Below are 15892 nucleotides of genomic sequence, written 5' to 3'. Positions count from 1 at the left end.
CAAAGTTTCCACTTGTTTTATTCATACGGTAAAAAAAAAAAAAAAAGCAACAGCAGTGACTTCTTGCTAATTGCATACGGAACACTGTAAAGGTAGCTGAGGAGATGCACTTTAGCAGCACACTTTTCTTCTTCATTCCCAGTGGTTGAAAAGGGAAAAGCCTTTCCTGTGATGCATGCAAGGAGGATGTAGCCACCTCCTTAACAATCAGGCTGCCCCTGCACTCTAAAGTTAGCATGCTGATGTAAGAGTGTGGTTGCCAGAGAAGCAACTGAAAATGTGCTGCACAGCAATATCATGCAAGAAAGAGATCAGCGTTTACCAGACAAGAAGATGGCTGCTGTTATGAGAAGTGAAAGGTTAGAACCTTATAAGGTTCTCAGTCCCTAGCCAGGATCACTTGATGAGCATTTAAGTTACATAAATACACTTGGTGGAGTGTAATTGGCACCAATGGAAGTCTCCATGTAAGGCTCAAGAGAAGACAAGGTCAAAACAGTAAATGTGGGCCATGTAATATACATCTTATTTAACCACTGCAAGCGTCAGGCATGCTAAGAAAACTTTATTTATTTAACAGCCTGTTGCCTCAGTGCCAGGCGTTTGGTGCGAGAAAACAGACGATGAAAGCATGGCTGCGGGAGAGAGGGGACAAACGCTTTCTTCACGTTCACTGGCAAGATGTGATTTCCAAACTAAGGATCTGTGTCAGCCATCTGGTGATGGAAAGGAGCAGAGAACAATGTCAGCGTGCTACTTTCAATAATGCAGACATGCATGCTGTCACTACAAAGCTGACAACTGAAGTGGAAGTTCTCCAAAACGGAAGTTTTCTTGTATAACAATAAATTAATATGTAAATATTCATTCTTCAATACTATGACCAAGAATTCCCATTGTCTCATTTATGTTCCTTTTTACTAAAAGTGTTGTTATTATAGGCTTCTTAATGACTTACATCAAAACCAACACATAGGCCCATGGCACCAATCCCAGATGAGAGATCTACACTCAACCACCACTTCATTAGATCCACTTACTCAATTAGTTGTCAACACAATAGTGAATCCATATTTAGGCATCTATTCGTGGTGACAACAACTTCCAGAAATTCAAACAGTGCATCACAATCGAGGAAGAAAGGCGATGTAAGTGACTCTCAGTGTGACATGGTTGTTGGCACGTGACAGGCTAATCTGAGTATTCTCTAAGCTGCTGATCTGAGGGGATTTTATAGAGAATGATCTGAAAAACAGAAAACATCCAGTTAACGGCAGTCATGTGGATAAAAATGTTATGTTGGTATGTCACCAATGTGTTGACCAATTAAATTTGCAAGTTGAAGTAAATCAAAATTCACAGTTCAAGAAATAAAAAGAGTGAACTCACACCAGTTGCCCATACATTGCACTAAACCCTTTAATTAAATGAATTTTCTTTTTTTTTTTATTCACTAAAAAATAAACTCTGCAGTTGTTCCTTTGCACTTGTGGGTGATAAATGCTTATCACTCACAATTGTCTTTTAAAATCTTGGAGAATTATTCAATAAATATCAAATGTTATAATGCAATTAAATTTTTGGTGACATTATAGAATGAACTATGTTATTAACTCGAAATTGTTTCATTTGCAGTTGATATGGTTTCTGAAATGTGATACAAAAACTCATGGCCAGCAAGACAAATAAAGTGCCAGACACTCTACATTCCCCCGCAGATTCATATCTCCATCTCTACCAAGCCATTCCTCTTTATTCCCAACTATTAAGAAATGCAAATGCTTGAACAATCACCACACACAGAGATAAATCTGGAATTACTTGCATCGCCACAACAGGACTGTCAGAGCAGCACTGATCAAAATGTCAATTTTCTCTCTGGCTTTTTGCTCCTGAGTTAAACAATCAACTGGAACATGTAACTGAGGAACAGGCGTAGGTTTAATAAAAGAGTACAAATGATCAAATTTAGGCATTAAATGCTTTCCATCTTGCCTTTTAAGTCTCCTCAGAATCCATTTAGCGTGTAAATGTTTCCACTTATCAGTATTTAAAAAACAATCCTTTTGAACTCAGCGCAACATTTGACATGAGGTATTAAAGTTCTCAGACATTCTGCAGGACTTTCAAATATTTATTTTTCTGTAGAACAACCTCTGTCAAAACATCCGTGATGAGTCAACACTGATATGAACATATTTATATAACAAAAATGTTCTATGAATGATGAATCACTTTACCCTGCATGGATAATTCAAAAATGAGCAGAGACTAACCGAGCTGGCAAAATAATTATTTATTGAAGAACATCAAGTCCAATGTCATTTTATCCTTGTGCTTTAAAAAAATATAAAACACTACAAGTGTGTTACAAAGAACATAAGATAGCCGTTGTTGTTAATTTTATTGCCGAGTGCTTTTACACGGACGTGCCGGTTAAACTGTAAATAAAGTAAAAACTAAACATCAATACTTAGTATTGCAATATTCAATAAACACAAACTTAAACATTGATTTAGGAGCTAGGCTTGCCTGGACTAACCGGTCATAAGGCAAAGTTTACTCTTAAAACACTTCGTAATATAACAAACATCGGCATTCAAATATCACAGTGCAGCAAACGCAGCTAGCATTGGGCTAATTAGCTCTAGCAAATTCAGCAAGCTCACGCTTAGAACAGATAACAAAAACTCATCTCCCCACAGCTTACAGGATTAATATAACTCACCACGTTGGGCAACACTCATGAACGCCAGTAGGATGTGATTTTATGGTAGATTCAGCTTGTTAGCTTCAGCTAACGGTAGTCTCAGGCCTGCCGTAAGTTTCTTCTCTTCTTTCACCTCCCCTCCCATACCAATGCAAAGCAACTACAGAGCCCCCTAGCGGAATGGGAGGAGTGAATCCAACATAGTGAATAATACAAAATAAAAGTGTTTAAACAGTGGTAATTCTTCTGACATTGCTACATGTGTTGTCTTCTTGAAACTCTGTGTTTCGGCCCTCAGTGTCCAAAGAGAAGCTGCTGGAGCGTACAACATCAGGGACCTGGTGAAACACATCAGGTTTAGAGTTATATCGACCAACCACCTGCAAACCTTTATTCTTTAGAGTACATACACATTGGATAAGTAAATAAAAACTAGGATTTAAGATCTGGAGGTTCTCTGGAAACAAACTGAGCCCCACATTGTCGGGAGCCAGAATGTAATTGAAGTATCACAGCTTAAGCACGGCTCTGGGATCATGAGAGCTCACGCAGGGCTGCTCCATGTAAGAGGTAGCTGGGAGAAGAAGCCTTATCTCATCTGCAGTTTCAACATATTTCACTTGCACCACATTCTTGTGAACAATGCTGTATGAAAGCATTCAAATGAACGCCCCACTCATAAACATGAGTCACAGTTCAGCTGTGTAAGGACCTTAGTTTGTAATTCACGTTCTTGCGTCTCCTCTTAATTTGTAAATGACAACTTTTCTTTATTCATCAGGATATTAAGTAAAGACCACATCAAGAGGTCTGTGCTGTCTAATCTGTTGTAGTTTAAGGCAGAAGCTGTAGCTAATCATCTAAACAAAATCCTGGTTGGTTTTCTTATGATCAATATTGATGACCTGAATTTACTTTGACTTTGTTTTAAAGTAATTAAAAAACTGCAATGAGTGAGTGCTATTTACCATGACAACTTCAGCTTTTAATTTATGCCCATTGTCCATTATTAATGTGAGTTTTTAAATGAATAAGAATCTCACTATCTGCTCTGATTAGATGTTAATAAAACAGTTAAAAGTGGCTGCAGATTATATGTGACAGATTATAAACTGGACCTGTTAGTCTTGTCAATTGCCTTCAGGAGACATTTAAACTGAATTGAATGATTGCCACATAGTTTTTTTTGTCTATTTCAAATGAACGTTATTGATTTTATATCACTTATACAATGGCTGTGTGATGAGAGACGCATTTCCTCATGTGTTGGCAGGTTGACACAGCTACAGAATAGCTAACTGACTCAATTTTTCATTTTTAGTTGGTCACTTCCTCGTCCTCTCTGTCTGTTTCAGTATTTGTGTAGCTGTCTGGCTCATTTCAAACTACCTTTACCTCCTGTCTCTTACCTTGCGGAAGGTGTCAAAACTCATCTGGCTACGAGTTCCGATGATAATCTCACTGCTGTCCACATCTGCAAATTGAAAAACAATTTCGTTTTCCTAGACTGTTCCTGTAAACAACTGCAGTGCCCCTCACTCTAGATTCAAGGTAGAAAGCCTTTGCTCAGAGATATCAAGGGCACCACAAGCTTGTAAAATATAATTTGTCTGTTGCTAAACAAATTTTATTTTTTTCTTGTTTGCATAGGCAAATAAGCAAAAACAGTGCTGAATTACAATTCGACGACTTTTTGTCTCCGACACATGAAAAGAGGTACATTTTGGGGGGAATTTGCTGTATGTGTAAAGCCACGTCATTAGTAGTTTGTTGCTAGAAACAAAACTTAGGAATAAACATATGACATGAAAGGAAATAAATATTTAAAAAGAACCACAAACCTTTTTTATTAGTTTGGCCCAAGCTTGTTTAAGAAGCTGCAGTGGAAAACTGACATGTGAGGGATGAAAATGTTAAGTTATTTCTGTAAATCTAGGACACTGCATTGTCAGGACTCGACAGGGGAAGGAAGGTCTCAAAAGTAGCCAGAATGAGTGATGCTACAGTGGTTCATCAGCTTACATGACACGCCGCAGAACTGTGGAGGTGCATGCCTGTCCCAGCGTACGTCTTAGAGCAAAGGCCTTGCCTTTCTTGTTTAGCAAGACTATTTACTCAGTGAATGAAGATTTTCTGAACTAATGATGGTTTAGCTCTAATGTAAAATCAATGAATTTTTTTTTTTATCATATTCTGCTTTTTTGAGATGAACCTGAACTGTTTTCATACTGGCTATTGGCTCATTTCAAATTAACATCTCATGTTTCTTTTGTATTTAGTGTGTCACAAACTTCACAAACAGCAACTTCACAAACACTATTAAAGCAAAGTAGCTTATCCCCTGCATTAAAAATGCACCAGACTGAAAATTAGCTGTACTTGTTTAAGTTATCTTTTTTGTCAACGAATAAGGTAATACAGAATAATCTGATAGGACAGAGAGCAGAGATATAACAAAAGTGATAAATAAAAAGCACACTTAGTACTGCTCAGTACCACCAACGGTGGGGACTTGAAGGAATAATTACTAAAAAAAAAAAAATATTCAAAATTAATAATTTATGTACCAAAATTGATGATCTGTTTTGCACTTTCTCACCGGTTGTGCTCTCGCTGGAAAACCCCTGGTTGACATTCCCTCCTGTCGCCTCAGCAACTGAACTTTCCCAAAACCCAGATTGGTTGGACCTGCAAAAACCCATAGAGGACGGTCCAATGAAAGAGATAACCTTTAGCTGAGAAACAGCAGAGTCACATTGTCAGAAGCCAGGCGGCTGTGAACAGACAATTTCTACTCCCACAGAGAAGTAGTATATCAGAGAGCTCCTGTATTGTTCTCAGCATAAAGTGCATTGACAGATAAAAAATGAGCACCATCATAATTTTTTTACTCAGCTTTATTAGAGCCAGCTAAAGTTCCTCAACTACGGCTGTGCATTTAATTTAAGTGAAAAATGCTGACAAATAAAATGCTTAATGCACTAGCATTAGCGTTGACAATAATAGTCTTAATGAAGTTGTTATAAATTATAAAGACTATCTAAAGAATGTCATTTCAAATTCATGTCTATAATTTTCTTTCATAATGAGGATCAATAAGACCCTTTTCATTCTCAAACACTGGCTTAGACAATGATTCATGCTGAGTCTTCACATTAGCTTAAATATAAATGAACTGCAAGAGAAGATGTTGTATGTCTTTGATTAATGAAAGCTCAACATCTTTGAAGGAAAGTAATTTTCTTCAAATCATTGTTAAAATGTGTTGTATATAGTGAAGCAAAATAAATAACTTTTAAGACTTACCTTAATACCTCCTGTGGGTTTTTTTCTGAAAAGTAAAAATATATACATATGACCAAATTTAATATTATGAGTTATTAGGTGCCAACTTTAGTATTATGACAACATTATGCATAGAACAACTCAACTTGCTCATTTCATCCACAGTACAACAATAAGAAAGCTGTAAATGACCTGCTGTTTATTTGCTTTGGGCCCTGCACTGATATTATTGCTTCCAGTTGGTTTGTAATGCAGCAGTAAAAGCTGCTGCTGCGCATTTATGAGTTTTGTAACAAGACTTTGCAGGTTGTATTTGCCAACGGTGCCCATGGTCATGGCAAAAGGGCTGCAATATTATCCAGCTGCAGATGAATCTTGCCTCGAGAGAGATCTAAACTCTCTCCTTTTATTGAAGGAGAAACCCACCTATCATTGCTATTTAAATCAAACCTGTCATTAGATAAATTGCTGTTTTATATTCATTCTTCTTTCTCTGTAATTTGAAAGCACACATTACACCTCAGTGAGAGGGATTACGCAAAGCAGTGTTTTGTATTCTGGAAGCAAGCTGCATCCTTTGACATGTGAAACGTCCAATGAATTTCATTTAAATTACTAAGGGGATATTCCTTCGAAGTTTCAAGACTGGACCAAGAACAGCAGTAATGGAGGCATGAGACGGTTTAGGTACTGAAAGGTCACACCTGCTTTAGGATAATCCCTCAGGCCCAAACCAGAGCCACGTTTAGCAGTGGTCCAGAATTTGTGCAGGAGATTACAATGACTTAAATTGTCTGAATTTATTTTTCTTATCCCACAGAAATATGCATCCTTCCCGCTTCCAGAACAAGAATCCCAGCCTGTATCACCTCTAAGCCTTAATTATGCTAAATGGAAATATCCTTAATGATATGATATTAAGACTGATTGTTGTATTATGAAAGTGCGGGACGTATTATCATTCATGTGAAAACAAAAAAAGCCACAAAACTGTCCTTGAGTCATAACCACAGTCATAAAAAACTGATCAAAGACTTATCTAATCTATTCGAGAATATCAGCACACTTTAGGCATGGCCTCTCCAAGAAGAGTTTTTTACACTGTTTTTTGTGGGGTTTCAACAATGATCATCTTCAGTAATGTAAAGAAGATAAATTGCTTGTTATGGAGAAGAAGTTATGTTACTGTGGGGAAGGCAAGAGTGCATCCTTACCAAGCAGACCAAGTAAGGATCCACAGAGAAGTGCTGTGTTTGGAGACAGAGGCTGTTTTCCACTCATCTTTGTTTCTTGGAGAACATTGTGAATGGTTTTCAATTACAAAAATATAGATACAGTATACATACAGTCAGAAATTAGAGACTGCAGTGTGTTTTTGACAGGCTCCACAGCGTTGTTTCTGAATCCAGTGGGACAAACTAGCTGGCTGACAGATAACATCCTACCATCCAGAAGAAAAATAATTGGGTTTCCCTGTGGCATTTATATCATGATGGTAGGATGAACATCCAAGTTAAAACCTGTAGAGGAAGTAATGGAGACTACCATCCACTGGCAAGCACAACGGATTTTTGCCACGGAAACTGAACACACATTGGAGGACAAACACTGCTGACCTAGGAGTCAAGCTCATTGGTCAGGAATGACACCCCACCACCCATACCCTCTCAGTGGTAGTTTTTACATAAATGGTGCCGTGGGAAAGTCCCTCTGCACATTTTGTGCACTACAAAGTGTGGCATTTACTACCCATTCACCGCCTACGCAAATGAGAAAAGGAAAACTTGTTTGGCAACTGAAAAATTATGTTTTTTATGAGCTTGTGATGCCCTTAGCACCTACCGCCCTGGACAGCAATATCTCACATATCAAAAACAAGCACCAAGTCCCCCTCTGTGAGGCTGTTGGGGGCAGTATTATGTGTTTTCCACATATTGCCGATGCAGCTCCATCTCAAATGTTGTTTGCTCTCCTACATTTAAAGGAAGAATCTTCTTTATCAACATCTTCTGAACAAGGAAATTTCTGTCTTGTTGTATTAGATATCTTTTTCTACAAAAGTGAAATTACTTCCATTGTTGCCATTTATTTAAATATTACGTAATTCATGGTTGTGTCTTTTTAAACAGACTGTGATAAATTTAGTTAAAGTGAGCTAAGAACAAAGTCACAGACCAATTAATTATTCCCTAAGAAATTATTCCATATGAAGATATGCTATGGTAAGAGGCAGGGAATAAGTCAGGGCCCACTTTGCAACTGATGACATCCAGAGTTCCCAGAATTAACCCCTGCATACATGGAGAAAATGTGCAGAAAGACCCCAGGTAGAAATTCAAATACCAGGATCTCCTGGCTGCAAGGCAACATCAGCTCTTGATTATAGCTTTGAAATATGTTCTGGTGTTTAATGTTTATGTGGCTACTGGTGTTAGTTAGGCCTCAGCAATAAATCAATAACAATTTATATCGCAATAGGAACATGATTAATACCAATAAATAATATGTCTGATAGAATATTCAATAATTTCACAGGACTCCAATCCAGAACTGCTCAGCATGCTGGGGGACGTGGGCATAGGAAAACTTTCAGCCGCTCAACCTCTCACAGCCAGGTAAACAAGGTTGGTGGCATCAACTCACTCAGTCTCTGGTTACCTAGCAACAACTTAAGCACGGCTTGTAATTTGCGCAGCAGCTTCATGTTTCACCAATGAGCCTCATAACTGTTTATTAATAAACAACAACGGCATGGAGTGAAAACTGTGGATAAAACAGGAAAGGAGTGCTTCAGATATTTGAAAAGAATAACTATTCAATAAATATAAATATTGACTGATATGAAACACATATATGATGCATTTTTCAGCCATATCATCCAACCCTACCACCAGTTATTCCAGTAATTGCTCATTTTTCCCTTGAACCTAAGCTAACTTGTGGTCTGGATTAGAAACCACAAGTTTATATTCAAAGATGAATATGTACTAGTTACAAGTCATTTCTTCATGTGCTTTATCACAGTAATTAAAGTACAAATCCAATAAGACAAATATAATGTATTTAGTTCATTCTGGTAGACATTGTTTTGGCTTTAGGTGAAGGAGCTGATCCATATTTTCATCATCAATATTAGCAGCAAAACTAAATAACATGTTTTCTATGATCTTTAATGTTCAGCATAATCTGTGTGCTCTCTATGCACTGCAGCTATGTGTTACAGTAGATTGTGTCCATTCAAATATAATGAGTCATCCAGCAGAAACCAGCAGTGATCTCACGTTCCCAAAGGCACACTACATTTTTGTCCAACTTGTCAACAGCAGCGATCCTGTTTGCCTGCAGACTGATAACCTGTCCAAGGTTGCTACCGTCGAACACAGAGTAAAATCAGGACAATGAGTCTTTGTTTTGCTGCAACTGCAACATGCAAAAGTTTGGGAACTTCCAGAATCCTAAAACCGGTTTTAGTGATGGTGCCATTGGTTTTTTTGTTTTTATTTCTGGGTTTTTGCTGTTGTTGTTGTGTTGGATGTTTATTTTTCATGTTATTCAGAAGACTGGGAAAACACTGCCAAATTAAATTTAAGGAAATACAAATGACACATCCCGCTCTCCCTCCAAAAATTACAATTATTTCTCTAAATCGTCAGTGTCATCATGACTTGTACCTCAATTCTTCAAAAAGATTACATTATAACTAACAATTTCAAATTGTATCCTTTCTCCCTACCAGCTTTCTATCTTATTTATTGTTCAATACCTCCAAAACCCCCTTTAGCCTTTTTATTTGCCCCTTATTGGTGTGTACACTGTTCTGTTTACAGCTGATGTTCTGCTTTTGTCAGAAAAGATTCAGAATGCCCTTGTTGAAGACTACTACAGGGCTGTCCCAGCATGCAGCCAGCCACCTCTATGCTTTATTATACTTTAATCACAGTTTCTGAGCTGGAAAATTGTGGTCCGAGCGGGGCGTTTGTTCACTTAGAGCAATTTCGGGAAGGACAAAAGTGCCTACTTGCTTTTCTGCTATGCCTGTAGCAGAGGACAGTGCAGATGGAGAGCAGCACAAGCAGCAGAAGAGCAGCGAGAGATGCAGTTACTGCCACAAGGATTGTGCAGTCATCCTCTTCCTCCAACACCTCTGCGACTGAAGAGAGAAGGTCACATTTTTGTTTCATTACAGTGTTGAAGTAGTGGGAAAGCTGCAATATTCAGACACACAGCAGAGAGATCAGAGAAAGATTTGGATTTTAGACATGAGGGTGTTTTAGACATGAGAAAAACGATGAAAATAGATTTTAAAAAGACTTTTCAAAGCTGTGGCCCTTTCAGCTGTTTTCAACCTGTACACTGCCATGATTCAAGCTCATGCTGTTTCAGTTTCGTAACCCTTTCTTTTCTCTACTCTTCTTTTATAACAGGTGCACTCTGTGATGATTCACTTGCTTCCCAAAACAGAATGGGAATGAAAAATGTAACAGATTAAAACCAAAACACAAGGACAGAAAATATCTGAAAAAATAGAAATTCAAGATACACTGTTATCCTTTGCTGTATTTTCTACAGTTAAATACCACAAAATGCCCAGTAAAACTACCATAAGACATCTTTACAAGTAGTTACTGTAATTTGCATTGCATTATGGGTATAGTACATAGTATTACAGTAACTTACTGTATGTTTTGAATTTGCAGTAATTTACTGTTTACACATTGCAGTAGTGGTACTGTACTTATAATATACAGTAAGAATTATATTTGATTCCCAACGGTCATCATACACTGTTAGCCTTTGCTGTATTTATTACAGTTAAATACCACAAAATGCCCAGTAAAACTACCATAAATAGGGTGACCATATTTTCAGTTGGGAAAACCAGGACACGTTGTAGCGAGGGGGTGGGGGGGTCTGAAAGCGGGGAAACTCTTTTGTAAATAGTAGGTAAACATACATTTGCGCTTTCGTATGTTGTTTTCGTACTGACAGCCACGCTATCTATCTTCTGATTAAGAACAGGGCTGCCCGCACTGACGCGGCTCAGGGATTACGTCACACGCAGGGCCGTGCGCAGTGCCCTAGTGCCTGTAAATATAATGGTCCAATGAAGGTAATTTAAAAAACAGGACATTTCCTCACTTTCTAAAAAAACCCCGGGACGCCCGGGACAGGACGTGAAATACGGACATGTCCCGGGAAATACGGACGTTTGGTCACCCTACCATAAGACATCTTTACAAGTAGTTACTGTAGTTTGCATTGCATTATGGGTATAGTACATAGTATTACAGTAATTTACTGTATGTTTTGAATTTGCAGTAATTTACTGTTTACACATTACAGTAGTGGTACTGTACTTATCATATACAGTAAGAATTATATTTGATTTCCAACGGTCATCATAGCTGCTTCATCGTGGTTCCCTGTTTCTGTATTTTTACTCCTTTAGTGGTTAACATATTTTTAAGGCAGAAAGAGAGCATGTACTTTTGTTTTTTTCACATCCTAGCTAACATTAGCATGCAGTTTATCTAGCTACGTCATCAAGCGTGGCTTCGCTTCCAACTGTTTTCTGATGACGTTTGTTTTAAACTCTGAAGCTTTTTCTCTCCAAGTGCAAGTGCAGCTCTGTCTCCGTGCTGTGGGCTCACACTGCTTCAGCTCTTCAAGACAGGTAAAAAACCACTTCTTAGAAAACTGTTTGAAGCCAAAGCCTAGTCTGGAAATGTACATTTTAGATGGAGTTAACGTAACTTATAGCATCATGCTATAATGCTATAACTTAGCATTATAGCATGAGCTCGTTTGTGCTGGTTAGCCTGGTAAAATAACGTTACCTTTACTAACTCTGGTGTTTTATATAACTGGCATATTGCAACCTTATAAGTTACGTGTCTGTAAATGAGGTGAAAGATAGGAAAATATGATGGTGTTACTTTTTGAGCTGGTTCGGAATTAACGTTAGCTAAGGTGCTAATTTTACCGCTGAAGGTTTTAGCTTGACTTTTACCGCTTAATCTTCCTCGGGCGGCTTTGGGTTGAGATGAGCTCAGTGCTGAGTGTCTGTTAGCATTGTTGTTACATCCTTTGTCGAACAATATAACCTTAACTGATAATTGATCCCCCCCCTTCTCTTTTTTTTTTTTTTTACATCTAATGACTGTTCATTTGTTTAAACCATGATCTTGCAGATGTTAAAAGTGCAGATTAGCTATGTAGGTCAGCAAGGATGAATTTCTAACTTTGTTCTTTTTTTTCTTTTCTTCAGATGACCTTTTTTTTAACTCCTAAGCTTTTTCCCTCCAAGTGGCTGTGCAGTTCTGTCCTGCTGACTGCTAACATAGCTTCAACTCTTCAAAAGACAAGACAACAGGTAAAAAGACAGCTCTTCAAACATATTTGAAGCCACAAAATAGTCTGGAAATGTAGAGGAGCAGCTAACCTAATCTATAACTTTGAACTTGCTACAGCTGGTTAGCCTGCTAAAGTACCATTACATCTCCAACATAGTGTATAAGAGTCTGTAAATGAGGACAAAGGTGAAAAACATTAAAGTAGTTTCTGTTATTTTTTGAGTTGGTTCAGCCACAGTGGCAGGTGGACAAAAAAGTTAATTTCCAACCCTGGTTACACCTAAGGACTGTTCACATGTTTAAACCATGCTCCTGTAAATTTAAAGTTAAGTCAGTACTAACAGGTGCAACTATGTACAGGTGTAAATTCTGCAGCATTTGTACTTCAGAATTTACAGAATTTTGTAGTCATGTGAAGAAACATCAACACACAGCTAATTATCGGTTTGCATGTGGAATAGAGCAATGTCCTGCTTCCTTCAGAACATTTTCTGCATTCAGGTCCCACATGCACAGGAGTCACCGCCATTGTAGAAGTCAGACTGAACACTTGTGGAATGTAATGCTTTAAAAAATGCATTTAGCCCCACAAACTGTCATTCACATCCGCTGTTTCAGAGTGGTAGCAGGATGTAGGAGTAAAATCTAGTCTAGTCTCCGGGATGAGGTTCTCAAAAACCTGTTGTAATCTGAGTGAACTGGCCCTTTAAATATAAATTACTACCAGTAATTCATATTTAAGAGAGTTTTCCTTTTATGTTTTAAAGGTATCTTCCACCAAGATGTCTGTTGAAATGGAAATGACCTTACCCACTACACCAAGGGTAATCATGCTTGGTAAGAGGAATATTTTCTATCACTATAATTTTTTCGTAGCAATGTATGTAATTGTTATGGTAGTCTGTACTTTTACTCACTAGCGTTAGCCTGACAAGGGTTTGTCTATTTTAGGAAATAGCTTGATGTCTGCAACCCGGTGGATGGTCAGTATGGAGGAGAAGGTATTTTTCCAGCCTGAGCAACTACATGACTTTGCCAGCGTCCTTGCTGTCTTTTTTGGGTCATATTCTGTCTTCAATCTGGAGTATCAGGAGTCAGCATCCACCACGCTGGAGATGATACAATGGCAAGTACTCTACACCAAGCCATTTATGAATTAAATTTAATGACAGTTTGACTGATGATGAAGAACCATAGCTGATTGCTGTATTGTACGTCTTCATTAAAAATTACAATTAATATATTTTATTTCTGTTAAAAGATTCTTTGTGAGGATCAATCCAGATGTTGGTACCAAATGCACAGCCAAAGTCGGTACAAGCCGCAAGACGGGAAGTCTTGTCAAGAAGAAAGTAGTCAGTGTTAACTCCCAGATCACCACCTTCTTCCAACAACTTGCTGAATTTGAATGGAGGACTTCCAACTAGGTAAGTATTTTACCAAATGTAAATGTTTATTATTTTGTTGTCTTTTCCTCCTATCTTGCATGCTCTGACTTTACTTTAGCCTTTTTAATATGATTTTAATGATTATTTATAAATGCCATGTGATTCCTACACAATAGCCCTTTAGAGTAGCCTGCATCTTTTCTGTGTCTGTGGTAAAAAGTGGATGTCGCTGCATCTCTTAATAAATCACAGAAATGTATAAGTGTGTAGTCGTTTAAGTGTGGTGTATTTTTATACTATGCAGTTTTCAGTTTATTAGGCACACCTTTGCAGTAATCCGTCAGCACCAACAAAATGACTAAAAAGATTGTTGTACTTCATCGTCCCCTTGGGGACATTTGTAGTACGCAATCTTTTGAATTACTGAAGACTGACTGACTGACTGCTTTTGCCATAAACAATCCAAAAACCTGAAGTGAAGCCAGTCCTGCTCATTCTTTATGCAGCTTCTATTATCACTTCAGTCCAATTGATTTTTTTTTTAAAACAAATTATCAACTTAATGCTGCTTTATGACAAAGATTTTATGCATGTGAACATTGTCACTTCAGCTTAATTTGTCAACTTCCTGTCGATTTGAAAATGTAGATAACTTCCTGACCATCTCATGACCTCCCACATTGTCTGTCTTATTCTTTACAGTTCAGCTTCCACAAGATGGATCCCACTGATTTTGTTTGACGAATGGAATAAAAGTTCTTCTGATGTAGGAAATGTGTTCTATGGTTTTGTTGTTTTACAGCACATTATATTGTATTGTGACATTGTTTTTTATGACATTGCGAATATGTAAATGGATTTTATTTCTACAAATCTGCTGAAAATAAATACCTGTTATTCACAGTACTTGGACTAAAATTTCTTTTATGAAATTTTTCGGTTTATGGTAAAATATTCTTATCTTAAAGAAATGTAAACTTTAATTTACAGTAAAACTCTGACATTATGTTGTGAAACAAGTTTACAGTAGACCAGCTTTACTATAAAATACAATTACTGTATTATACTAGAAACTACATTTACAGTAATGCAGTTATAACTGTAAAGCACACTCACAGTAAAAATTAACTGTGAAATATCATAACAGTAAAGGTACTGTAGAATGGTAATTACAGTAACTTACTGGCAACACTGTTGCCAGTAAGGGTACTGTTGCCTTACATGGCAACAGTGTTGCCAGTAAGAGTACTGTAGAATGGTAATTACAGTAACTTACTGGCAACAGTGTTGCCAGTAAGAGTACTGTAGAATGGTAATTACAGTAACTTACTGGCAACACTGTTGCCAGTAAAGGTACTGTAGAATGGTAATTACAGTAACTTGCTGGCAACAGTGTTGCCAGTAAGTTGAATCCTCCTTCACACAACACCACTTAAAAAACATTCTCATCTAAACCTTTACCATAGGGACAACAAATCTCTTAAGACGCAGAAAAAATGTTTTTTAAAATCTTCTTCTCACCCACTGTTAGGTTGACGCTGCTCTCCAGAGGTTTTTTGAGGGCAGACACTGAGACCAGACAGCCAACCACAGAGCTCCTCCCGGCCTGGATGCTAAGGTTGCTGGAGACAGCGAAGAGATTCTCCTTCTCCTCTGTGCTGATGTTGTATTCATCCCGACTCACCTGAACCCCGTCAACCAGAAAGACAGTTATTTATCAAAGCGACTGCAACTCATCAAAACCTTTTTAATATCTAAACTAATTTATCTGCAAGTGGCCCAGACAGATCTGTGAAGCTTTTAAGCACACATCTGTTTGACATACAGCCAATGAAATACATTGTTTTCTAAATTTTTTTACAAAAAAGCCTTTTGACACAATGTCAAAAGTCTTTACTTTGAATAACCATTTTTTTTACTGCAAATTACAGCTGTAAATATGTTGGAGTGTGTTCCTCGAATATGTTTGAAGACTAAAATTTTATCCATTCCAGATCAGATTTGTGTAGTGCAGGACCAGTGGTCGTCCACACAACAGATTTTCCCACCTGAGCTGCTGACTGCTGCAGCTTCTACAGAGTTATTGCTGAGAATAATGTTAATGCTGCTTCTCTAATTAATGTTCTACTGGTTCAATATGTCAGATTTAGATGGAC

The 15892-nt window shown here is 37.7% G+C and overlaps 1 protein-coding gene across 4 annotated transcripts in view; it reads right to left on the bottom strand.

Moving 5' to 3' along the window:
• Positions 1-2390: 2390 nt before the first annotated feature.
• Positions 2391-15892, bottom strand: part of igsf5b (immunoglobulin superfamily, member 5b) — a 28040-nt gene continuing 14538 nt past the window's right edge. For 2 of the 4 annotated variants that reach the window (XM_032545693.1, XM_032545692.1), the window contains exons 5-10: positions 15258-15420; positions 10014-10145; positions 6017-6041; positions 5310-5398; positions 4120-4184; positions 2391-3048 (exon numbers count right to left, since the gene is read on the bottom strand). In XM_032545693.1, coding sequence (XP_032401584.1) covers positions 2938-3048; positions 4120-4184; positions 5310-5398; positions 6017-6041; positions 10014-10145; positions 15258-15420 — 585 coding nt within the window. In that variant the 3' untranslated portion in view covers positions 2391-2937. Of the gene's footprint in view, positions 3049-4119; positions 4185-5277; positions 5399-6016; positions 6042-10013; positions 10146-15257; positions 15421-15892 lie in introns of all 4 variants that reach the window. The other 2 variants (XM_032545694.1, XM_032545695.1) reach the window with 2 other exon arrangements.

Source organism: Xiphophorus hellerii, chromosome 18, assembly GCF_003331165.1.
Source record: "Xiphophorus hellerii strain 12219 chromosome 18, Xiphophorus_hellerii-4.1, whole genome shotgun sequence".
NCBI lineage: Eukaryota > Metazoa > Chordata > Actinopteri > Cyprinodontiformes > Poeciliidae > Xiphophorus > Xiphophorus hellerii.
Note: the sequence above shows the minus strand (reverse complement) of the source record. Positions and strands in the feature narration are given on the sequence as shown.